Genomic DNA, 24,405 nt, shown 5'->3' on the forward strand with positions numbered 1-24,405 from the left:
GATGTTAAGGGATCATCCCTTCCTCTATCCATGATGAATGTTTTTCCTATATGTCCCCCCTTCCTTCTCTTCCTCTTTTTTGCTTCCTGATACCCCCCATCCTTTCCTCCCTCTGTCTTCATTCCCATCCCATCTCTTTTCCCTCCTGCCCCCTTCTATGGTTCAGCATCTCTCCCCCCCCTCTCTCTTCCTGGAGTGGAGGAGTAGCCTAGTGGTTATTGCAAAGGAACTTTGATCCTGGGGGAACTGGGTTCGATTCCCACTGCAGCTCTTTGTGACTCTGGGCAAGTCACTTAACCCTCCATTGCCCCACGTACAAAATAAGTACCTGAATATATGTAAACCGCTTTGAATGTAGTTGCAAAATACCACAGAAAGGCGGTATATCAAGTCCCATTTCCCTTTCCTTCCCTACTTCCTGTTGTCTAGCATCTCTCCCTCCATTCTGCCCACCCCATGTCCAACATCTCTCTATGCCTTCCCTCTACCATTGGGTCCGCCATTGCTCTCCCCTCCATCCTTCCTTCCCTCCCCCATTATCCAGCATTTCTTTCTCCTTTCTCCCATCTCCCAGTTTGAGAACTGGCATCTCACTCCACTTCCCTCCCTCCGCCTAGGGTTTAGCATCTCCCCCTCTTTCTCAATTCTCCTCCCTCCCCCAATTACCTTTGAATTGGTCTTCTAGAGGTCCTTGGCAGCAACAGTGATAGACATAAGCTGCTGTGGCCTACCTCCAGAGCAGATCACAGGCAATATATGTCTACTGTTGCTGCCTAGGGAGGAAAGTGGAAGGAAAGATGCAGGAAGGAGACAGACGAGAAAAGCATGCTGGAAATGTTGCAATTAATTTTGCTGGCTGCGATTTGTTAATTGCAGCATTAACAGCAATTAATGTGCAGTCCTAGTTCTAATGATCAGAACGATCTAGGGGTGTGCTTTCACTGTTCCTTCTGGGTCAGGGAAGAACTGTTCTATACGAGATGAAGAGACATGACAGAAATTTTCTGGGACATCAGCCTAATTGTCCCTTCTTCTGGATCACTATAAACACTAGCAGTCTGACAAGGGCTGAACCAAACTGTAACAAAGATGCGACATCCTTACCGGTAATCTGAGCAGCATTTTGGGAGAAGCCACAATGAGGGGTTTCCTGAAGTTCCGCACCATCTGTCTACGCAGTAAGTGGAAATATTGCGCTGGAGTAGTCGGGTTCACAACGCACATATTCACATTGTCACCATCTACTCCTTCCTCAGCACTGCTGCACATCTAGAAGACAAAGAAGAGGTCAGACAGCCATGCAATGCGACAAGAAATAAATCCAGTCAAGTACTTCTCACATATACCCATCTGGATCATGTTCAAAAGGAAATAAAAAAAATATAAAGCTTAGAATACAGGTGTGAAATGATGAGAGAAGGTCTGCTATTACACTGGTGATGTTAAACCTGATAATTACGAAACAGCATATGAGAGAGAAAAGGGGAATTTTCAAAGCACATTTTCACATGGGTAAACACACTATTGCCCCCTTTTGACTACTGTCGCCAAAATGACTATAGAAAAGCACATGAACATAGAGAAAGCAATTTTGTAATCATAATTTTCTAACCCTCATTTTTTTTAAGGGTAAGAGGGAGAGAGGGTTGGAAGAAGGAGTTTAGTTTCGTACATGTTATGGAAGTACTGATACGTTGATATACCTGGTAAGATAGATCAGGAACTTTATTTGCTCCAGATTATCGTCACAGTGCCAAAACTCAACACTGTTTGTTGTGAACTGTAACCTCTTTGTTTGTTATCTGCTGTTAATATACTAATAAAAATAATGTGAACATTAAGGGCACACCCTATACACGTACTCTATAAAACAGAGATTCATATATACGAAAAGGAAGCTTGTGCTGGGTGGTCTTTTCAAGTACGTATGTATGAGTTTTCTGATACACATTTGTACTTGCGCAAAATCATGTGTAACCCCCAACTCGTCTTGAGATCTGGACCATGGAGGAGTGATTCATGGTGGGAATTCGTTCACCTTTCTGACTAGCAAATCTACTTCCCATGCCAGTAGTCTGGCTTTCTGAGGAAGGCTCCTCTCTTCCCTGCTACTGTACAAACACATTTATAGAACTCTTGTACACACACAAAGAGGCACTAAATGCATGGATATGTTCTTAACCTGGAAATTAAAATTTGGGCGAGTTTGATTATAATTTTGCCAGTACTTTTCTGCACTCGCCACCTACACTTGTATCTTTGACCAGCCTACAGAAAACTTTTGTCTTGCCTGATAAATTTTCTTTCCTTGAGTCTTATCAGACTAGTCCAGATGAAAGGGTCATGCCCCTCTACATGCAGCTGGAGATAGAGCTTGTGAGCCCCACCCCACAGAGGGCACCGTGTAGCCAGTTTTATTTTGTTGCAAAGCAAATGTTGACCTCCACCTCCAAACCTAGGTGCCATTTATAAAATTAAACAGATTTAAACCAGGGCTTCCTGAACATTTGTGACTCAAAATAGGGTTTAAAAACAAAACAAACCTTGTTTGGGATCGCAATTTGGGCATAGAAACATCATCAGCCCACACCTCTGGGGTTTGTGTGATTTCTGTGGCTGTGATAATGGGGTTACATTAACAGAAAGGTTGGTAAGCACTGGATTTAATCAAAGGTAAGTCAGCAAACCTAAGTCAAATGAACATAAACATACATTCAAAAGAGTGGCATTGAATATACAAAAAGTAAAAAGCCAAATAGTTTACTTTATCCAGGAGTCTATGTTATGATGTTACCTGGAGAAAGCGTTCAATTCTGCAAGAGGAGTGCTCAGGACCTGCACCATCATACCCATGGGGAAGGAGGACCACTATCCCACTCTGTAGCAGCCATTTGGCCTCACCTACAAAAACAAACAAACAGTGAGGGGGGAGAAATTCCTCCATGCATAAAATGGACTTATCACAATGGATGAATTCTTTCATGTACTGCCAATCTCATTACCCTATCCCTCAACTATACAGGTGTCTTGCTTGCTAGATGTATCCCTGGGATCAAAACCATGTCGTATGGAGTGGATGAGCGGACTAGTGGTTAGAACACCGGTCTTGACATCCAGAGGTGCCCAGTTCAAATCCATCTGCTGCCTCCTTGTGATCTTGGGCAAGTCACTTAAAAAAAAACCCTCCATTGCCTCAGGTACAAACTTAGGATTGTGAGCCCTCCAGGGACAGGAAAATATCCAGAGCACCTGAATGCAGTGGCGTTCCTAGGGGGGCTGGCACCCGGGGCGGATCGCTGATGCGCCCCGCCCCCCGGGTGCAGCGCCCCCCCCCCCTCCGATGCAGCGCGGACCCCCCCCCCGGCGAAAGGACACCCAAGCAAAGGAACCCCCCCCCCCCCGCCGGGTGCAGTCCACTTGGGGGGGGGGCGCCGCGCGCGCCTGCCTGCCCTCCCTCCGTTGTTCCATGCCCCGGGGCAGAGAAGAAGCATGGAACAACGGAGGGAGGGAGGGAGGGAGGGCAGGCAGGCGCACGGCGGCACCCCCCCCCCCCCCAGTGGACTGCACCCGGGGCGGACCGCCCCCACCGCTCCCCCCCTAGGAACGCCACTGCCTGAATGTAACTCACCTTGAGCTACTACTGAAAAAGGTGTGAGCAAGATCTAAATAAATAAAGATTCTAGAATTTTAAGAATAACAAGATTCCATGCAGAATTTCAAATGTAGCAACAGTCCATGTAGAACCACAAAGAGTAACAAGATTCTTTCGGGTGGAGGAATGGCCTAGTGGTTAGAGCACTGGTCTTGCAATCTAGAGGTGGCTGGTTCAAATCCCAGTGCTGCTCCTTGTGATCTTGGGCAAGTCACTTAACCCTCCATTGCCTCAGGTACAAACTTTGATTGTGAGCCCTCCTGGGACAGAGAAATATCCAGAGTACCTGAATGTAACTCACTTTGAGCTACTACTGAAAAGGTGCGAGAAAAATCCAGATAAATAAATATGCTGTATATTTCCCTGCTGCTGAATTAGCTGGACTGTGGATGAAGCAATTGTACTCTTGTATAATTTGTGGTCTGGATGTGTGGTCATACATTTATATAGGACTGCTAAAAATTAGCGCACGCTAACCATGTAGATGCCCATAGGAATATTATGGGAATCTTCACATGCTCCAAAAACGCCAATGAGCCTCTAGTGTGGCTTAGAAAACAGGGCCCTTAGATGAAAAGACAAGGAAAATAACTTGTGTACCTGAATGTAAACTTGCCTCAAAATAAGGCATGAGCTAAATGCATAAACAAACAAATTATTGTTAGGCATTTGCTCCGTGCTCATCGTATGCTCACCTCCAGAGATGAATGTGTCAAAAATGATTTGGGCTCCATTGAAAAAGTCTCCAAACTGAGCCTCCCAGATGGGCAGTAAGCGAGGGCTCTCAATACTCATGCCATACTCATACCCAAGGACGGCTTCTTCAGACAAGGGACTGTTGCTCACCTGGCCAAGGAAAGCAAAAAAAAAAAAAGGGAAATACAGTACTGTCTGTAGCTACAGCTCTCACCAAAGAACCAAAGCTCTTAGGGTTGGATATATTTAATACTTTTCTCCACAGACACAAAATGGGAAATACCCTTTAGTACAGTTCGGATCATTGGCAACTGTTGATTTGCTGGAAACCTTCTTTTCTTCCCATATCACAAACTTACCACAGTGGAAACCCGATTAATTGTATTACATCAGTAACTTCCAGATTCCAGGAGGGGATTAGGTTTATGAAATGTGTGAGGGTACCAAATAAATTTTGCAGCATTTCAATCAATAAAGTATAATTTCAATGATACAACTTTTTTTTTTTTTTTTTTCCCTTCAAATAAATAAGAGAGTCCATTCTGAATACTACAGGACTCCTAATTATTCTCAAATGTTGTTCATAGAAGGTACAAATTTGCAATGTTCCTTCAGTATAACAAAATAAAACATGGGAAAAGAAAATAAGATGATACCTTTTTTATTGGACATAACTTAATACATTTCTTGATTAGCTTTCGAAGGTTGCCCTTCTTCGTCAGATCGGAAATAAGCAAATGTGCTAGCTGACAGTGTATATAAGTGAAAACATTCAAGCATTACTATGACAGTCTGACAGGGTAGGAGGATGGGGGTGGGTCGGAGGTATGCATGGGGACATCAAAGCATATCATTGATATTCTAACAGGATGGGTGTGGATAGGTGAGGGGTGGGGTGATCAACAGAGACATACAGCTTTATAGTTTATAATGGGTTAGGAACCCCAGATCCTTGTTAAGTCCTTTCTGTTGGGTGTTAAAATATTCAATCATTCTGACTTCAAAGGTTTTACGTTCTTGTATGGTTTTAAAGTTACCTTTCAGGATTCTCACTGTGAAGTCACTGGTACAGTGTCCTGGTCCTGTAAAATGCTGACCAACAGGGGTGGGAGCCCTACTGGCACCAGTATTGTTCATGTGATGTCTATGTAAATTGAATCTTGTCTTAAGCATCTGGCCTGTTTCTCCAATATAGCATCCTCCGTTACATTTTTTACGAAGAAGGGCAACCTTCGAAAGCTAATCAAGAAATGCATTAAGTTATGTCCAATAAAAAAGGTATCATCTTATTTTCTTTTCCATGGTTTATTTTGTTTGATTTCTATTGATAACCTTAAGAGTGGACTAACACGGCTACCACACTCCTCTACTTCAGTATAACAAAATGGGACAAATCAACTGGTTTCTTAAGAAGAGGGCCTCTGTGTTTAGTATGTAAAATGTTAAAAATTCCTCAAAAATATATAGCTATTTTGTCAGGGTGCACATATATTGAGTATCAAGAGTATGCTCCCCTTTGGAAGACAGTCATCGTGACGGCTGTATTACAAAGGAAAATGTTTGGGGCCTAAACAGGAAAAAGAAACCTGGAGCCCCGGGGCACCTCCATTTAAGACCTTCTTACTATCAGAAGTGATAATAATTGAGGCTGGTGCAAACTCAGGCTGGAAGCTCAGGTATGCAGGACAGTGAGCTGTACCCCCCAAAAATTACTGTATAATATATTGAGATGAGCGCTAACTACATGATTTTGCTGTGAACAGCAGAGACATTGTGGCTATTTAGTTTGAGCAGAACAGAAAATGTGACCATGCAAGAAGCATTGTGAGAATTTCCTGTATTGTGTTTGATTGAAATCCTTATTGACTCGTTACTCTGAAAAATCATCTTTTCAACTACAAGCAGTACCAATGAAAACATAAGATGTACTGTACCTCTAAGAAACCCTTCTGATCCGGTGCCAGATGATTGAGCGGGATGTGCGTGTCATTCGTCTCCTGGCACACCACCATTACATGTCTCTGGCTGAAAGTTCCACGTCCCACATCCTGCCCACTTAACCGCACATGGAACCCTTTAAAAGGCCAAGTAAAGCAGGAAAAATCAGAGGAATTTGGCCAGTTTTAAATCAACACAGAAAGCCTGCAGGCAAGTCTGTTGTGAGACAGACAATGTGTGCAGATTTGGTAAAGCAATATGTTTACTAAGGGTCAGTGATTATCGCACAAAGGGTCTGAAATACAGGTCAGTTTAGTAATCAAGACATTCTACATTTTTGCAATCTGCTAAGGATAGAGGTTCCTCACCTAAACAGGTGGATTTTAAGTTCCTATAAATGAACAAATTTGAAATATCTTACTTTTAATAGAAAACTCAAATGCTAATTATTTTCACCTTCTTACATCTAGCATTAAAAATTTTTTTCCAGATGAAGAGAACTGAATCCAGAGTTCTGTCCTAGCCACATAAACATCATTCTAGAGTGGAATGAGTTGGGATCCTCCATCCGTCAACACTGATTTTGGTGGTGTATTCAGACCAAGAAAGAAGGGAAGACAACTAATACTATTTCGCTGGCCAATGAAAAGCTCCCTCCAGCCCTCAAGCCTGTAAAGGTAAACTGAATCACCTAAGCATGCTGAGGAGGGGGAAGTAACATGACAGGATTAAAAGAAAAAATAAAAAAAAATCTAAAAAATTCTCTCATTAAAAACCACCTGAAAATCACATTTATTAAAATGCATTTTACGCACATTTGGGGATGCTCCGTCAAAATGTATGTACAAATTTAATCAATAAAAAGTAGAGTACACGACAATTAATTTCCGTAAATTATTGAAGACCAATTTATTCAAGAAAGCTTACCATAATAACACACCCTAATTATCAATTCATAAGATGCACACTGGACTTTCAGAATATATAATTCTTTATTTCCTATGTTTAATATTCATGATTGTTTCAAACTAAGTTATCCCGATTTTTATTATAAGATGAACTTTCCTTCCTGAATACTTACTCCATTCTATCTCCTCTACCTTAACTATGTATTTCTTTTTTTTTTTTCTGGCACTGGTAATCACCATTACAGAAATACGTAAGCCACATTGAGCCTGCAAATAGGTGGGAAAATGTGGGATACAAATGTTGTAAATAAATTTAAAGCAGAATTTCAGTCTTGGAGAAACTAGAAAAAAAAAGTGTTGTCAAGGAATGCTGGAAGCTATTTTTCAAAATGACATTGTTTAATCTAACACTTTTTCTCACTGGTAGGTTTGTGTACAACCATCTGCTTCTACGATACAAGCTTTCAAGACTGTATCAGACTATAAGTCTCTAACCTTGGCAAAGTAATGAACCAAAGGCCAATGCTTCCGCTGAACTCCAGTCTAATTTGGTCCCCTCTTCCAGTCTCTGGATTCTGGCCTGTCCAGTCACAGGGAAAAAACAATGCAAAAACAATTTGACTTAAACATGCATCAGATAGTTCAACTTAATCATTTCACTGTTTTCATCTAGGATACTTTATAGAAGAATATTTCTACAAAGTAATCAAAATTGAATTTAAATTAAACAGCATCGTGATCAGCAAGTTAGATACTTTAGTTCTTCATCAATGATGCATTTGAGCCAATGTTACAATTTGTTTTCCCTCAAAGGTACTCAGTACAGAAGCATATACATAAGCACGGATTAAAAGAGACTTTAGTCAAGGGAAATCTTGCCTCACCGATCTGCTACATTTCTTTGAAGGAGTGAATAGACATGTGGATAAAGGTGAGCCGGTCAATACTGTGTACCTGGATTTTTAAAAGGCATTTGACAGAACTAACACGCTAGCAGGCAGTGTTCTTGCAGTTCTCTAAACTTTACCTTTAGAGATGCCGAAGCGACGAGGCAAGTCAGCTTCCCGAGCCCCAGAGCGAGCGGTATCCTCCTCTCAAGACATTCGGTCTTTTTTACAGATGACTGCGACACCATCTTCTACAGAGTTTGGATTGCCGGGAGTCAGCCCGCTGATACGCGCTAGTGCAGATGGAAGCACAGCAGCGTCTCCAGGGCTTGAGCTAACGCTCAGCCCCGACATACGGGAACCGCCCCCTCAGCCATTCGCCTACAGCACTCCATCGGAGACGACTCTGAATCGATCCCCTGATAGTGGTGAGACCGACCAGAGCCGGGAGGTGGAACAACGACTGTTTGGAGCGCAGGCTGCCTTGATTGAGACACCGATACTAACATCAACTTCGGTGTTAAATGTTGCAGGTTTGAATACGGACTTGCCTTCACAGAAAGAGGTAATACCACCACTTTTTTCCTTTCAAATGATTAAACCAGCTGAAGTGACTATGGACTCATTGTGGACTCTGATAGTAGAGCTAGGGAAATCACTTACTCCTCAGATAAACACATTAAACCAGGAAATGAAAAACCATGAAGAAAAAATAAAGAATTTGGATTTAAAAGTAGGGGAATTGGAACAGATAAAAGAGAAAAATTATTCAGATATGAAAATACTTCAAACACGCCAGGAGGTTATGATGAAAGACTTGTCTTCATTAAGAAGGAAAACTGAACTCCTTGAAAATACTGTTAGAAATAATAACTTACGGTTGTTAAATTTTCCTAAACAAATTACCAAACCCCCTAGGGAAATGTGGAAAAAATACCTAACGGAGATACTTGGCATAAAAGAGGAGTTGATTCCTCCTTTCACATATGTTTATTATCTTCCAACTAAAGAAGACTCTGACAAAAAAAAGAACAAGATCGATTGATGAATGTTACTGCTTTATTAGAATCTACAGAAATTGAAGATATAATCCCCACTACGTTAATAGTGACTGTGGCGCTTGCACCAGATAAGCAATGGTTGATGTCTATGTTTTTTAAAAATAGAGATAAAACATTTCTTGGCCAGAAAGTTCAGATGTTCCCTGATGTCTCTAGAGAGACACAAAAACGTCGTAAATTATTTCTTTTAATGAAACCAGCAGTAACTCAGCTGGGAGCCACATTTTACTTGAGGTACCCATGTAAGTGTGTGGTAAGGTACCAGTCAAATAAGTTTATTTTTTTTGATCCGGCTCAACTAACAACATTTCTTACCTCAAGGCAGAATAGGGGCATTTAAAACATCAACCCATTGATTAGCTTAAACACTGTTTAACACTAAACCTGTTATCTTTATTAGTTCAATCTTTGATAAAATTACCTAAATATAATCCATTTCTAAACATCTTGTTTCCAAATGTGGACTTGAGCATGAAATTTATATGTTTTTCTTGCAATTTTTTTTTTTTTCCTTTAATAATTTTGAAATGTATTGCTTTTCAAACGAGTATGTACTTGATTATAAAGTTGTAAAATTGTATAAATAAATAAATAAAAAAAAAGGCATTTGACAAAGTACCTTATGAAAGGCTCTTGAGGAAATTAGAAAGTCATGGGATAGGAGGTTAATGTCCTATTATGGATTAAAAACTGCTTAAAAGTGAGAAAACAGAAAGTAGGGTTAAATGGTCAGTGTTCTCAATGAAGAAGGGTAGACAGTGGGGTTCCCCAGGGGTCTGTGCTGGGACCACTGCTTTTTAACATATGTATAAATGATCTAGAGATAGGAATAACTAATGAAGTAATTAAACTTCCTGATAAAACAAAGTTATTCAAAGTTACATAAGTACATAAGTAATGCCACACTGGGAAAAGACCAAGGGTCCATCGAGCCCAGCATCCTGTCCACGACAGCGGCCAATCTAGGCCAAGGGCATCTGGCAAGCTTCCCAAACGTACAAACATTCTATACATGTTATTCCCGGAATTGTGGATTTTTCCCAAGTCCATTTAGTAGCGGTTTATGGACTTGTCCTTTAGGAAACCGTCTAACCCCCTTTTAAACTCTGCCAAGCTAACCGCCTTCACCACGTTCTCGGGCAACGAATTCCAGAGTTTAATTATGCGTTGGGTGAAGAAAAATTTTCTCCGATTTGTTTTAAATTTGCTACACTGTAGTTTCATCGCATGCCCCCTAGTCCTAGTATTTTTGGAAAGCGTGAACAGACGCTTCACATCCACCTGTTCCACTCCACTCATTATTTTATATACCTCTATCATGTCTCCCCTCAGCCGTCTCTTCTCCAAGCTGAAAAGCCCTAGCCTCCTTAGTCTTTCTTCATAGGGAAGTCATCCCAACACCGCTATCATTTTAGTCGCCCTTCGCTGCACCTTTTCCAGTTCCATTATATCTTTCTTGAGATGCGGCGACCAGAATTGAACACAATACTCAAGGTGCAGTCGCACCATGGAGCGATATAACGGCATTATAACATCCTCACACCTGTTTTCCATACCTTTCCTAATAATACCCAACATTCTATTCGCTTTCTTAGCCGCAGCAGCACACTGAGCAGAAGGTTTCAGTGTGTTATCGACGACGACACCCAGATCCCTTTCTTGGTCCGTAACTCCTAATGTGGAACCTTGCATGACGTAGCTATAATTCGGGTTCTTTTTTCCCACATGCATCACCTTGCACTTGCTCACATTAAACGTCATCTGCCATTTAGCTGCCCAGTCTCCCAGTCTCGTAAGGTCCTCTTGTAATTTTTCACAATCCTGTCGCGAGTTAACGACTTTGAATAACTTTGTGTCATCAGCAAATTTAATTACCTCGCTAGTTACTCCCATCTCTAAATCATTTATAAATACATTAAAAAGTAGCGGTCCTAGCACAGACCCCTGAGGAACCCTACTAGCTACCCTTCTCCATTGTGAATACTGCCCATTTAACCCCACTCTCTGTTTCCTATCCTTCAACCAGTTTTTAATCCACAATAGGACTTTTCCTCCTACCCCATGACCCTCCAATTTCCTCTGTAGCCTTTCATGAGGTACCTTGTCAAACACCTTTTGAAAATCCAGATACACAATATCAACCGGCTCCCCTTTGTCCACATGTTTGTTTACTCCTTCAAAGAATTGAAGTAAATTGGTCAGGCAAGATTTCCCCACACAAAAGCCGTGCTGACTTGGTCTCAGTAATCCATGTCCTCGGATGTGCTCTGTAATTTTGTTTTTAATAATAGCCTCTACCATTTTCCCCGGCACTGACGTAACTGGGTAATAGTGGAATGTGTACAAACCTGAGCATGTGTCTTCAGCAGGTGGTTATGCATCTGGAATTCTTCAGGCACCTCCACAGATTTGGCACCAATGTACTTCAGAAGCTGTACTGGTACACCAGTGTCCCAGGTGGTGATCCTAGCAGAGGACTCCACCATATTGCTCCAGTGAGCCTGCAGGTTTGTAGATGGTGGGATGTACAATGTCATGTTAGCAAGATGTTCATTTAATTTAGCGTAATAGGAGGTCTTTAACTCTGAGGCCTCTTCTTCAGTCATGAGACCTTCAGTAATTAAACGATCTGCATAGCAATCTGGAATACTCTTACGTGCCCTGTTGAAGTGAGAAAAACCTGTGCAAATTCAGTGCTTTCGGTGGCAGAATTTGAAATGTGTAGTGGCTAAAGGTCAATTGCTGGCTTATATCCTCTAGTATTACCCAAGCTGGTCATTTCTGAACTAGTACCCTGCAGCTTCACAGGCTCTCTCTTTAGTGAGCTACATGCCACTTAATTCTGGATAGTCTAGATCATCTGTGTGTATCTGATCTTCTCTTCCCTCTCAAGAGTTTGGTGTGACAAAACAGTGGGTTTGTAAGCCTGTGAACTGTATTATTTCTTGAAGTGTATTTCTGTAGTTTGGCCAGCAGGTGGTGCATGTTTTATGTTTAAAGCTGTTACAGAGAAATGACTGTTCCTTCTTTAGTTTAACACAAAGAGAAAGTAACCTGCAATGATGTGGCCAACTACTTAAAAAATAAAAAAAAAAATAATAATGTTCTGGGCTCTAATTGGCCCAGGAGTTCAAATTCAGTCTGGAAATACTGGATTTTTCTCCAGTTTCAGATTGGGAGGGAAGAGAGAAATATCTCTTCACTGAGACCCTGTGAGCAGTTATATTCCCTGTACTCTCCAGGCACTATTCAGCTAGTAAACAAATGTTTAGACAGTTTTATAATTGATCCATATTAAGTTACCTGTTATTATGTGCTGTTTTTGTTCTGTTTTATGGTTCTCTGTTCAATATTTTTATGACAAAATCTTTTTTTAATTTATTGCCTAGTGGTTTGAGTGTTGGGTCTGTGGGACCACTGGGAGTGTGGCCCTAGTAACCTAGAAATCACTGGGAAATACCCTGAGAGCGGGAGATTCGCCAAGAGGCAGCTGGGACCCAGTCAGTAGGAGGAGGGTGCTAGTGTAGAGCACATGCCCAGGTGCAGGCAGACCTGAGCTGTGCTGGAGATAGACCCTCTAAGTAGCCGCAGGGTTCGCCCCAGGCGGGTGGCTAAGCATTTCGTGACAATTAGCATATGTAACTCCTTTCTTAGCCTGCATTCCTGGCTGGTTCAAAATGATTGGGGGGTGCTTAATTTTTTTTTTTTTTTTACAGGTGGTACATTTCTCCCCCTTGCCCCCTCCCTCTCCTCAGAGTTCCAGACCCCCCTCCCTCCCTCCGACTCGAGTTCCAGCCTGACCTCTTCTCCCACTCCCACAACAGTCCTTCGCCTGCCCCTCGCCTTCCTGCATGCTGCCCATAACTTAAGTCATCTTACTGGGGTCCCGGTGGCAGCAGTAGTGAAAGGCGAGCACGAGCAGGCTCAGTGAGTCGGCGCTTCAGCCTGCCTTCCCTTCTCGTTGCTCTCAGCTCTGCCTCTGGTCCCGCCCTTGCAGAAAACAGGAAATGAGGGCGGGACCAGAGGCAAAGCTGAGAGCAACGAGACTGGAAGGCAGGCTGAAGTGCTGACTCGCTGAGCCTGCTCGTCTTTCACTACTGCTGCCGCCGGAACCCTGGTAAGATGACTTTTAAGTTATGGGCGGCATGCAGGAAGGCGAGGGGCAGGCGAAGGACTGTTGTGGGAGTGGGAGAAGAGGTCGGGCTGGAACTCGAGTCGGAGGGAGGGTCTGGAACTCTAAGGAAGGAGGGAGGGAGGGAGGGTGGTCTGGAACTCTGAGGAGAGGGAGGGGGGCAAGGGGAAGAAATGCACCACATGTTAAAAAAAAAAAATTAAGCACCCCCAATCATTTTGAAAAGTTGGCTCCTATGATCCAGGTCAGAGAAACTTATGTGTATAGAGAGAGAGTATGTACATAAATTTATGCGCATATACCCTGGGCAGTTTTAGAAATTGCCAATATCACTCAATCACATTACTACCTGAATTCCCATAACATGATAGGACCTTGCCCCGTTTAGCACGGTAAAGCCACAGAAAAACTGCTCCATTTCTAAAACTAGAACATACAAAGTTCTAATTGTGCCTTCAAAATAACCCCCACCCCAGAACACCTTTGTAATTTGACCAGAAATGCATGCATACTCTGCTACCCCAAAATTCCCCTTTATAAATTTAGGTAAGATTTGCATCCTAGAAACATGCTGAGTAATGAACCAAATCCAGGCACATGGCCCACAGAACCATACCTGATGACTCTGTACATAGCAGGGTTCGTGAAGGATGGTTCATCCAGCTCATTATGGCCCCACTGCCTATAGCACAATAAATCTACAATCACGTCCTTGCGAAACCGGCGCTGGTATTCAATGGCCAACCGTGCAGCCCGTACAACTTCTTCAGGATCGTCTGCGTTGACGTGTATCACTGCACAATCCACTATCTTACCTACAGGGAAATATTTTAAGAAGTAGCATAGGTGTCTTCTTTTCCAAAGGCTTTTTCCCCATTCTTTATCCATGACGGAACCCTTAAAAATCAGCATGCAGAAGTATACAGCAGCAAACAGGTTCTCGAAAGCCAAGCACACCTCAGCCACCGTTCATTCATCGGACAATAATTCAGGGAAACCAAAGTACCACCATCTAGTATCATGCTTCTGCTGGTGCTTCCATTCCTCAAACACCCAGAAGCAGGGGCAGAGATGGCAATCCTCTCGTCTACTGAAGCACAAGTGTTGCTGTTATCAAGCGTGTGTGATATGTAGCAAACAGAGGTTTCTTGCAAGCAACAGTCTTTGAGCTCAATTTAATGCAATTAATTACCATTAAAATGAAAGCCATTATTACAATTTATCCACAGTGTTATTTACGTGGCAGAAATTTATAGCCCACTAGTCTACACATATTAATTTCAGTACAATATAGGGTAATTTAAATACATTTTTTAAAGTACAAAATTCCAAGAGAAACAGTGATTGCCAGAAAATGTAACAGAGATTATCTCTTCCCCCCATTTTGAAAATTTTCTGGTGGTCCAGTAGACCCTGCCGACCCCCTGCACTCCCAAAACAATTCCCGGGTCTGGTGGTTCGGGGGACCTCCGAACTCCCTCGGCCATCCCCCACCTAGCAAAATTACTCAGGTGGTCCAGTGGACCAGGGCCCCCCCCCCTTCCCGTAACACAAAAAGTTGGAGTTCATAAGTATTGCCATACTGGGACAGACCAAAGGTCCATCAAGCCCAGCATCCTGTTACAGTACTCAAGCTGACTGGTGACAAAGAGTGCAAAGACACATTGAGAGCTGAGGGGTGAAGAAAAGACCGAACCAAGGAATAAATTGAACGAGACAGGTGCTTTCGGTAAGACAGTGTGTTGTCAAGGATAACTCCTAGGATTCTAATGCTAGTAGCCAACTGGACAGGGGTATGGTGAAGTAACAGTGGTGAGCCAAGGGGTAGTTCTTTCCCTCCAGTAAAGAGAAGAGCGGTACATTTGGTAGGATTCAGAACCAGTTTATTTGACCAGAGTCAATCAGTACTCTGTTCTAACTTAGAGTTGAGAATTGAGATCTCTTGTAGGTTAGATGGGTCTAGAATAAAAAGCACCTGAATATCATCCTTGTAGACAAATGCCGTGAGCACGAGGAACTGATAGGAACCAGAAAAATGTTAAAGGGAATAAAATGGAGCCCTGTGGCACACCAGAGGCAAGAGGAAAAGGAGAATCCAAAAGATTGGTCCGTACTAAGTAGGAGCATTGGTCTATGTATGAGCTGAACCAGCTATATAAGCAGTACCACGAAGTCCTGCCAAGAAGAGATGGAAGAGCAGGATTGGATGATCAATCAAGTCGAAACCAGTAGCAAGATCAAGCAAGAGTAGCAATACTGATTGTGACCGATCAAGACGGTGGTAGATGTAGGTGGTTATGCCAAGCAGGGCAGTTTCTGTACTGTAATTAATTTATGTATTGCATTTGTATCCCACATTTTCCCACCTGTCTGATGCAGATGAAGATCAGATGTTTGGAAATTAGATTGGTAAACTGCTGTCGGTGGACTATAGATTCAGTAAGTTTAGCCAAAAATTGGAGGTTTGCTATAACAGAATAATTTGTTGGGTCAGTGGCAGAGTGGGCAAGGTCTTTGATTTTGGGACATAAGTACACTAAGTTTCCAGCTTAGAGGGACAACATCTGTTGACAGACTAAGGAGTGAATAAATGGGAAGAATGCAGTCAAAACGTTTTGGCAAGATGAGAGGGGAGAGGATCATGTAGTGCTGTTGTTGATTTCAGAGAACTGAATGAACCAACTAAGCTCAGGAATAGAGGGAGGGAGGAAGAAATCCAGCATGTCAATATACTCTGAGATAGCTGGACTGTCAACAGTAGACTGTTGTGAAGATGGAAATGGAGAACGGAGCTGCTGGATCTTGTTTTCAAAGAAAGTTGCCAGGGACTGAGCGTCAGGGACAGTGTCATCAGATCTCTGAGGTTTATGAAATGTGGTTAATGACTGAAGGACATGATACACCTAAGATGATGTAGGAGCTCTAGCAATCAGTGCAGAATAGTAATCCTTCTTCCGAGATAGCAAAGAGGCCTTAAAGGAGCTGTTGGGTGATGGCACCATTTCCTCTCTGCCTGGCAAAAGTTGTGGTTTGATTTGCCGCAATTCGTCAGTGTACCATGGTTGAGTACGGGTACGACTGGGTGAAGGGAGAAATGGGTAGAGCGGAGCAATTGTGTCAAAATCTTGTTTTATCTCAGAGTTCCAGGATGAGACCTGGTCAATCAATTAGGCAATTAAAACCATTTTTAGATATGAAGGCATTATTTAACGTATGCCTTCCTGTTAAGCTCTCTGGACTACTGCAATGTTTTAGATGTGGGCTTACCTACTATTCTGTTTAAGAAATTATAAACTATCCAGAATGCAGCAGCTCAGTTATTGTTAGGGAAGTGTCGTTGAGACAGTGTATGACCCCTTTTGAATCAACTACACTGGCTTCCTATGAAGGAAAGGGTTCATTTTAAACAACTAACACTGATTTTTAAGGTGTTACATTGTCATAACATATTTCTTATATATCTAACCAACCGCTGCAATCAGGTCAAGGTAACCTTCTTTAAGTGCCTGGTGTGGATGTTGAAAGAAAGGCCGGATGGTGGTCAAAGGCTTTTCAAGTGATTGGACTGGAGCTGTGGAACAAACTTCCCTATAGAGTTGAGACTAGAAACAAATCTGATGACATTTAGGAGAAAGCTATTAAATGTAATTATGAAGGAAAATATAGGTTGTACGTGTTATTTTGATAACTTGTTTTTTATTCTGGCTTTTCTATTCCTGTGTTTCTGACTTTTATTGTTTTATGTGATATGTAAACCACTTTGAATGGTCTTTGATAAGGAAAATTGTATATAAATGCAAATAAATAAAATAAATGAATCTGATAGACGATAAGGAAATTCTCTTTCTGGTGGCTTACAAAGGCAGAATTGGTCTACCTGATGCCTTAAGCTGATTGTATTGTCACATTGCTTAGATCTATATGGTTTTTCTTCAAAAGAATTGAAGGTGTTGGAAAGAAGCAGAAGACACTAGGAAATTATTATAGGTTTTCAAAACACAAAACAGAAAGCTAACCAATCCCTTCCTTTGTATCATGCAGTCTAAAACCAGAAACATTTCAGAGCTTTATGTAAAGTTTAGAACTCCAGCACCTCAGCCAAGAGAATGCCAGGAGGTAAACTTCATTTTTTTTTCCAAAGATTTTTAAAAATGTTTATAAACCTACTGAAAGGTTACAGTATAATTCCAGGTAATCAAAAGCAAATGAATTTCACTTTGCCATATGTTGCGTTAACTGATCTTCAGTCCAGAAGGCACTCAGACTTACCAATATCGCTGCAGTGTAAGGAAGACCTCCCCCTGTCTGCTGGGGTGGTGAAACCCAGCTGGTTATTTACTATCAGATGAATGCTTCCACCAACTCTGTAATGGGGGAGATTAGAAAGCGTAAACGTTTCAGGGACAATCCCTTGACCAGAGAAAGAAGCGTCACCATGAACCTACAGTATGAAAGAAAAAGGTGAAGAACTGTAATAAACTGTATACAGATTTTTTTTTTTTTTTAAGATCTAATTTTCAGTTTTTCACTTTTCACTCAAGACAGCCTGCCTGGGTGAAGCATATCTGAAAAAAAAATTAGAGGAAAAAATATGGGAGAGAAAATTCTAAAGTTTTGGTATTTTTGTTTCTTTTTTAACCATCTATATATATATAAAAGGCAACCCCAACGTTCTGAAGCCTCCACGGAAGTTGAGGCGCCCGAGATATCCGGTGTGCCCTGGAGTGTCTGCACCGCCCTCGCGTCAAAACGTCATGACGTCCAGGGCGGAGCTATTGACACTCGAGGGCCGAAACGGCCCACAGCGAACAAGGCAAGTAGCTTCGAGGGACGGAGGGAGGGGGCCCCTTGCTAGCGCCCGTTTCATTCCGCTCAGAAACGGGCATTTTTTCCTAGTTTATATATATTCTATATATCTCACTGCACATAAGCAGGTCACAAATCAACATATACAGCTAAATCGAAATCAAGACAAATACATACAACAAATCGTAAAATTATACAAGTCTGGGATGTAAACAAAGTATGTTTTTCTAAACCACACTTCCAGCGAAGCCCATCCAACTTAACAATGGATGTTCTGTAAAAGGCTCCATGTTATGTACGATTAAGATGTTGTAAGGCCAATTTTACATAGGTCAGGGAGAGAGAACTGACATATCCAGGTTGGATCCTGCTATATTCCCCCTGATTTTTAAAAAAAGACTCTACCAAACACAGAATCTTTTGTAAAATACCTAGAACGACACCGTCAAATATCCAGACATTTGCCAGCATGTTCAGAGGGAGCAGAGATCTTGAAATAAAAATTTTTTAAATGGCAATAAAAAGAGTATCTGGAGCTCTGAAAGTTGCATTTTTTTTCAGCCAGGTACATTGCAGATCCCTGGCTGAAACAACAAGAAAGCAGGTCCCAAGTCCAGTGAAAGAGAAATCAAGTTCCCTCCCCATCTCTGGAACCCCTCCCCAAATCCTTAAATCAACACTCCACCCCTGACAGGCTCTCCAACCGCCCCCCCCCCCCCCCCCACACTCCTTGCCATGCCGCCATTAAATCTCAGTGCCCAAGTGTATATACATCCAAACTGCATGCATTTCCAAATAGCGATTGTAGAGCTGTATAGGTTCAAAAAAACAAAACACATACTTAACTGACTTCAGCTTAACAATACACTTACAAGGGTATTTTAAGAAAAACAGCGCTCCTAAATGGAGAACAATTAGTTTCAAAAGAAGAAAATGTTTCCTTCTTCTCTAGGTTTCTTTGATAAGATCAGGAAATACCCCAATCTTACAACCCAGGAAGGGAACTTTTTTTTTTTTTTAAGAACAATTTTAAACAGCCGATCCCGGAGGGGCAGTGGGGTGAGAAACTGAGGTATATATATATTTTTCTTCTTTTTTTAAATTTAAATCCAACATTGTTAATTCTCTGCTACTATATCCAATGTTTTCCTAATATCTTTTCTGTACCTTAACACTGTATGTATTCTGGCTAATTGTTAGCCACATTGAACTTGCTTATTTAATTCCAGATAATGTGGGATATAAGTATCAAATAAATAAATAAAGCAACTTGCAGCAACTCTGACCATCCCTGCTTCAGTAAATAGGCCTGGTGTAAAAGAAATATACACTCTGGAGAAAAGAAAGATTCCAATGCAATTGAATGCTTTGTTGAACCCTGAGGTCAGCGGTGTAGCAAGGGCGAGGCGGTGGGGGTGGTCCGCCCCGGGTGCACGCTGCTGGAGGGTGCAGGGAGCAGCCGTACGTCTGTCGGCTCCGCTGGTTCCCTGCTCCCTCTGCCTCGGAACAGGTTACTTCCTGTTCCGGGGCAGAGGGAGCAGGGAGCCAGTAGAGCCGACAGGCGCACGGCTGCTCTCTGCACCCTCCAGCCACCAAGAATGCACCCGGGGGGGGGGGGGGGGGTGCATAGCGGCGATCCACCCCGGGTGGCAGCCGACCTAGGATCGCCACTGCCTGAGGTTGTAAAATGGCAGCTGTGATCCAAGGTTGCTCTTCACTGCCAGTTGGCCCGACAAAATAGCACCCATTAAAAAAAAAAACCCTTCCTAAAACTTTCTTAGTAATCAGGATACCTGCACACAGAGGACTTTGTCCCCAGGTTGGGCAGAGCTTTCTGGAGAGTAGTCCCCATCTTGCCGAGACTGTTGCCTTCCTCGTGTTTTGCCAACGGCAACAGGATTGATTGCTTCCAGGTGTGAAGGATTAGGCAGCATGGTGACATGCAAGGGACGATGAGAGCCAAAATCCAGATCGACAGAAGAAGTCAGGTGAGAAAGCACATCGCCGATGGCTGGGGTGTCCTCAGGAAACTCACTCAACCCACGCATTTTACGGAACATCAGCTGCAGAACAGAAATGCAAGAGCCAGTCTTAATTTCTTCTTCTTCCCGTCTAATATTTCAGATTTAAAAAAAAAAAAAAAAAAGTAATACAAGAAAATTCCACACTTTGGCAGCTCAGATAGCACAGTATATTCACGGTCATATCAACTTAATCTAGTTCTATAGGAAACATCAAATCTCCAAATTTTATAGTAATAGAGGAAACCCAAAGATGCTTTTACCTAAAGAAGGGAATATCAGCTCCTGAAAGCTAATCAAGAAATGGAGAAAGTTAGCCCAGTAATTTATTTGTTAAGCTTTATTTTTCTGTATGGAAGTGGAATAAAATGTCTCATCTGAGGAAGGAAGATGAAACCTGAGATAAGGAAGGGTCTACAACAGGGGCGTCGCCAGACTTCGGCGGGAGGGAGGTCCAGAGCCAGAAGGTGAGGGGGCACATTTAGCCCCCCCCCCCACCATTGCTGCCCCTCTCCCATTGCCGCCGACACCGCCCGCCAGCCATTGTCGACCCCCCCCCCCCCCAACCCGCCTACCTTTGCTGGCAGGGGACCCCCAACCCCCCGCCAGTCGAGGTCCTCCTCGCAAAAGGCTTCAAAGTCCTTCTGTTTCTGACGTCCTGCACGTTGCACATGCAGGACGTCAGACTCACAGAACGAAGCCTTGCAATCAGCTGATCTGCAAGGCTTTGTTCTGTGAGTCTGACGTCCTGCACGACGTCAGAAACAGAAGGACTAGGAAGCCTTTTGCGAGGAGGACCTCGGCTGACGGGGGGTTGGGGTCCCCCACCAGCAAAGGTAGGCGGGTTGGCGGCGGGAGGGGCGTCAACTTGGGACCCCCTCTGCTTTCCTGAGCCAAAGACCTCTCCTGCCTGAGTCACGCCTGCAGTAGCACTTATTCAGCTGGCATACTTCACTGCTAAAGCCGGCTCACTCGTGCATGCTCAGTTTAGTCTGAGTACGCGAAGGATAGCCAGCATTAACTGTGAAGCGCGCCTGCTGAATAAGTGTTGCTACAGGCACAACTCAGGCAGCAGTGGTCTTCGGCTGGTGGAAATTGGCATCCTTGGGTCTATTTTGAGGAACCAAAGGCAGAAATCGGGGGGGAGGGGGGGGGGGAGAATTGTATGCCTACCCAGCATTGCTCATCTGGCTACACCACCGGTCTACAACACGAACAGGAAAACTGGGCAGATCAGATGGGCCTTATACTCAATGCCTGCTGTCAAACTCTCATTATCAAAAAAACTTGTCAGGTTAAAAATCAATTGTTGCTGTCAACCACCTTTAGACTTTACCAGGCTTTTACAAACCAGCTCTGCACACTTGAAAAGCTTTCAAGTTCTATAATAATACTTCCTGCTAAACTGACCTGTTAGCTCTGATTGCAAGGAGGAATCAGCAAGATTTAAGAGCTAAATATGTGCATTGCAGAAAACAGAAGAGAGCAAGAAGAATCAGGACATTTTACTAACTGAAATATAAATAATTTACAAGCAAAAAAAAGGCAATGGCATTATTTTACAGTAGACTCTGCAGTAAATATTTCTTCACAGAAAGTTACAGATCAGGGATGAAATATCGCATTTTTATTATTATTACATTACATTCTTGATACAATGCCTTTCTAGGGTGCAAGCAAAGTGTTTCACATATTGTGTACAGATACTTTCTACTGGCTCATAATCTAAGTTTTTATACCTTAGGCAGCATCAGCTGAGGCAAGTATAGAAAGCTAACTAGGTTAATGAGGCAAAATTCACAAAGCTCGGTACTCTCGTCCATGAGGGGAAATGTAGGTTTCTGAATGGAAAACCAGAATGGAACATTCGCAAGATAGCCTAGTAAACAAGTTAAATGAAGTTGATAAGGTCCTGGAATTTCAGAAACTGCAACCATTTAGGGTCCGACCAGGGGACAGTTTTCTTATTTACAAATAGCCATTGACTCGGCTCATTAGAAAGGGCTGATTTGCAATCAAATTTTGAAGGGAAAGTTGAAGGACTTGGTGGGGGGGGGGGGGGGAGGCACTGGAGCTGCTGCATACCTCAGGTGGGAACTGCAGGAGACCTGTGAGAAGGTTGAGTCGTCCTCGATGAGGCATTCCAAGAATCACATCTGTCACCCCGCTGAAGGCACAAATTTTCAGCAACTCGTGGAAAAAGCCCATCATGCTCTCTGCTCCTTCGCCACCATATCGTTTTACCGTGGCAAACTTTGTGGCTAAGAAGTGGTCAAACTCCTGTTACAGATTATGGGAAAAAATAAGCCCATGTGTTACATATGTGGAAATCATGCAGTAAAAATTCCATGTTTATACAATCACCACCAATTCCTGCCAAAGTTTTATTTTTGCTTGCCCCTTTTCCTGGTTTCTTTTGTGAGAGCAGAATTTAAATTGACTAAAAAACTGAAATTTTCACCTAGACACTTTTCCAAGGATTAATTTTTTATTTTAAAATAATTCTTTACGTTCTGGGGCCTAGGGTTTGTTACAATATAGCTTATGGACTGCCATTTGTTTCGAAACTCACTGGGGATTTGAATTAATACATAACACATAAATTCTAACCTGCTGGAGCCCCAGGAAACAAGGCACTGTGGAATATAAGAATCCTTGCCCCCCCAAAATTCATGAGCAGGTATAGGGCTTAATGTCACAGTGTGCGTCAGACACTGGCATTAAGTGGACAATGTCTGAATATCACCGACTGGGCCCTGTGAGCACTAGTTATCCAGAAAGTAAGTGCTGCTACCCAGGTAACTAGCTTTGAATATTGGCCCACATTAAGTTTCGCTACTGCAAAATATTTTTGGGCCCAATACATAAGCCTCAGGGCTGACATATGTCCTACATATAATTATGCACCAGAGTAAAATCAAACTATTACTAAGTAGTTTAACACATGCAGAGTATACACGTACTTGGGACATAGAAGGGAAGTTCCAGGGTGGCACCATTTTTGATATATGAAACTATACGTGTACTTTTGCTGAAAATGGTTACACAAACGTACTTAGACATTTCGTGCTATGCTGAATGGCCAAATGCCTTTTGAAAACTAACCCGTGTAATATAGTCTGTGAATATGTTGCTTTCTTTTTCCTTGGGACAACCACCTGAGTGAAGGGACCCTCTGCTCCCTGACTGGAGCTCAGAGAAGGCTCCTCCCCACCCCCCCACCAATTTTGTGTGCCTTGGTGGGGAAGGGGGTGTCGGCCTCAAGCAGCAGATTACCTTGAACCACCATTCAGTCCCAAAATCTGTGTGGTTCATACCAATTGAGAGACAGGAGATGCTGTATAGGGGAGAAAGAAGATGGAAGACAGTGCTTCTCTAACATGGGTCAAAGGGGTTCACCACAGCAAAAGTTGGCTCAAGGAACCACAAACCCATTAAGCTGGAATGGGTGATGATGAGGTGGGGGTGGAAGTTCTAATGACATTCAGGAATGCATTAGGGGCCTGGTTTACTATGCTTATTATTTCCTTTGGACAAGGAAGTAAAAAAAAACATCCTTAGTAAATCGGGTACTAAAGGAGCTTAAATAGACCTTATAATCTACCCTCCACCCCCAAATGGTGAAAGGAGAAGAGGGTTATACATAACAGTAGCCATACTGGGTCAGACCAATGGTCCATCTAGCCCAGTATCCTGTTTCCAGCAGTGGCCAGTCCAGGTCACAAGTACCTGGAAGAAACCCAAATAGCAGCAACATTCCATGCTACCAATCCCAGGGCAAGCAGTTGCTTCCCATGTCTGTCTCAACAGCGGATTATGGACTTTTCCTCCAAGAACTTGTCCAAACCTTTTTTTTTTTTTTTTAACCCAGACATGCTTAACACTCTTACCATATCCTCTGGCAAAGAGTTCCAGAGCTTAACTATTCATTGAGTGAAAAAATATTCTATTTGTTTTAAAAAAAGTGTTTCCATGTAACTTCCTTGAGTGTCCCCTAGTCTTCGTACTTTTGGAACGAGTAAAAAATTGGATTTACTTTTACTCGTTCTACACTACTCAGGATTTTGTAGACCTCGATCATATCTCCAATCATCCGTCTCTTTTTCAAGCTGAAGAGACCCAACCTCTTTAGGCTTTCCTCGTATATGAGGAGTTCCATCCCCTTTATCATTTTGGTTGCTCTTCTTTGAACCTTTTCTAATTCCACTATACCTTTTCTGAGATATAGCGGTTGATAGAGGAGTTTTTTTTAGCTGGCTCCTAAATCCCAAGAAAATTTGTCAAGGCCTGGATATGCCAATTTG

The 24,405-nt window shown here is 42.6% G+C and overlaps 1 protein-coding gene across 1 annotated transcript in view; it reads right to left on the reverse strand.

Moving 5' to 3' along the window:
• Positions 1-24,405, reverse strand: part of DHTKD1 (dehydrogenase E1 and transketolase domain containing 1) — a 55,222-nt gene that overhangs the window by 12,263 nt on the left and 18,554 nt on the right. Inside the window, exons 4-13 of the mRNA XM_030216100.1 lie at positions 22,187-22,381; positions 19,874-20,143; positions 17,544-17,715; positions 13,891-14,089; positions 11,491-11,803; positions 7,690-7,774; positions 6,283-6,422; positions 4,348-4,498; positions 2,795-2,901; positions 1,105-1,269 (exon numbers count right to left, since the gene is read on the reverse strand). Of these exons, the coding sequence (XP_030071960.1) occupies positions 1,105-1,269; positions 2,795-2,901; positions 4,348-4,498; positions 6,283-6,422; positions 7,690-7,774; positions 11,491-11,803; positions 13,891-14,089; positions 17,544-17,715; positions 19,874-20,143; positions 22,187-22,381 (1,797 nt within the window). The remainder of the gene's footprint in view (positions 1-1,104; positions 1,270-2,794; positions 2,902-4,347; positions 4,499-6,282; positions 6,423-7,689; positions 7,775-11,490; positions 11,804-13,890; positions 14,090-17,543; positions 17,716-19,873; positions 20,144-22,186; positions 22,382-24,405) is intronic.

The sequence above is a fragment of the Microcaecilia unicolor genome, chromosome 10 (genome assembly GCF_901765095.1).
Source record: "Microcaecilia unicolor chromosome 10, aMicUni1.1, whole genome shotgun sequence".
In the NCBI taxonomy this organism is placed as follows: domain Eukaryota; kingdom Metazoa; phylum Chordata; class Amphibia; order Gymnophiona; family Siphonopidae; genus Microcaecilia; species Microcaecilia unicolor.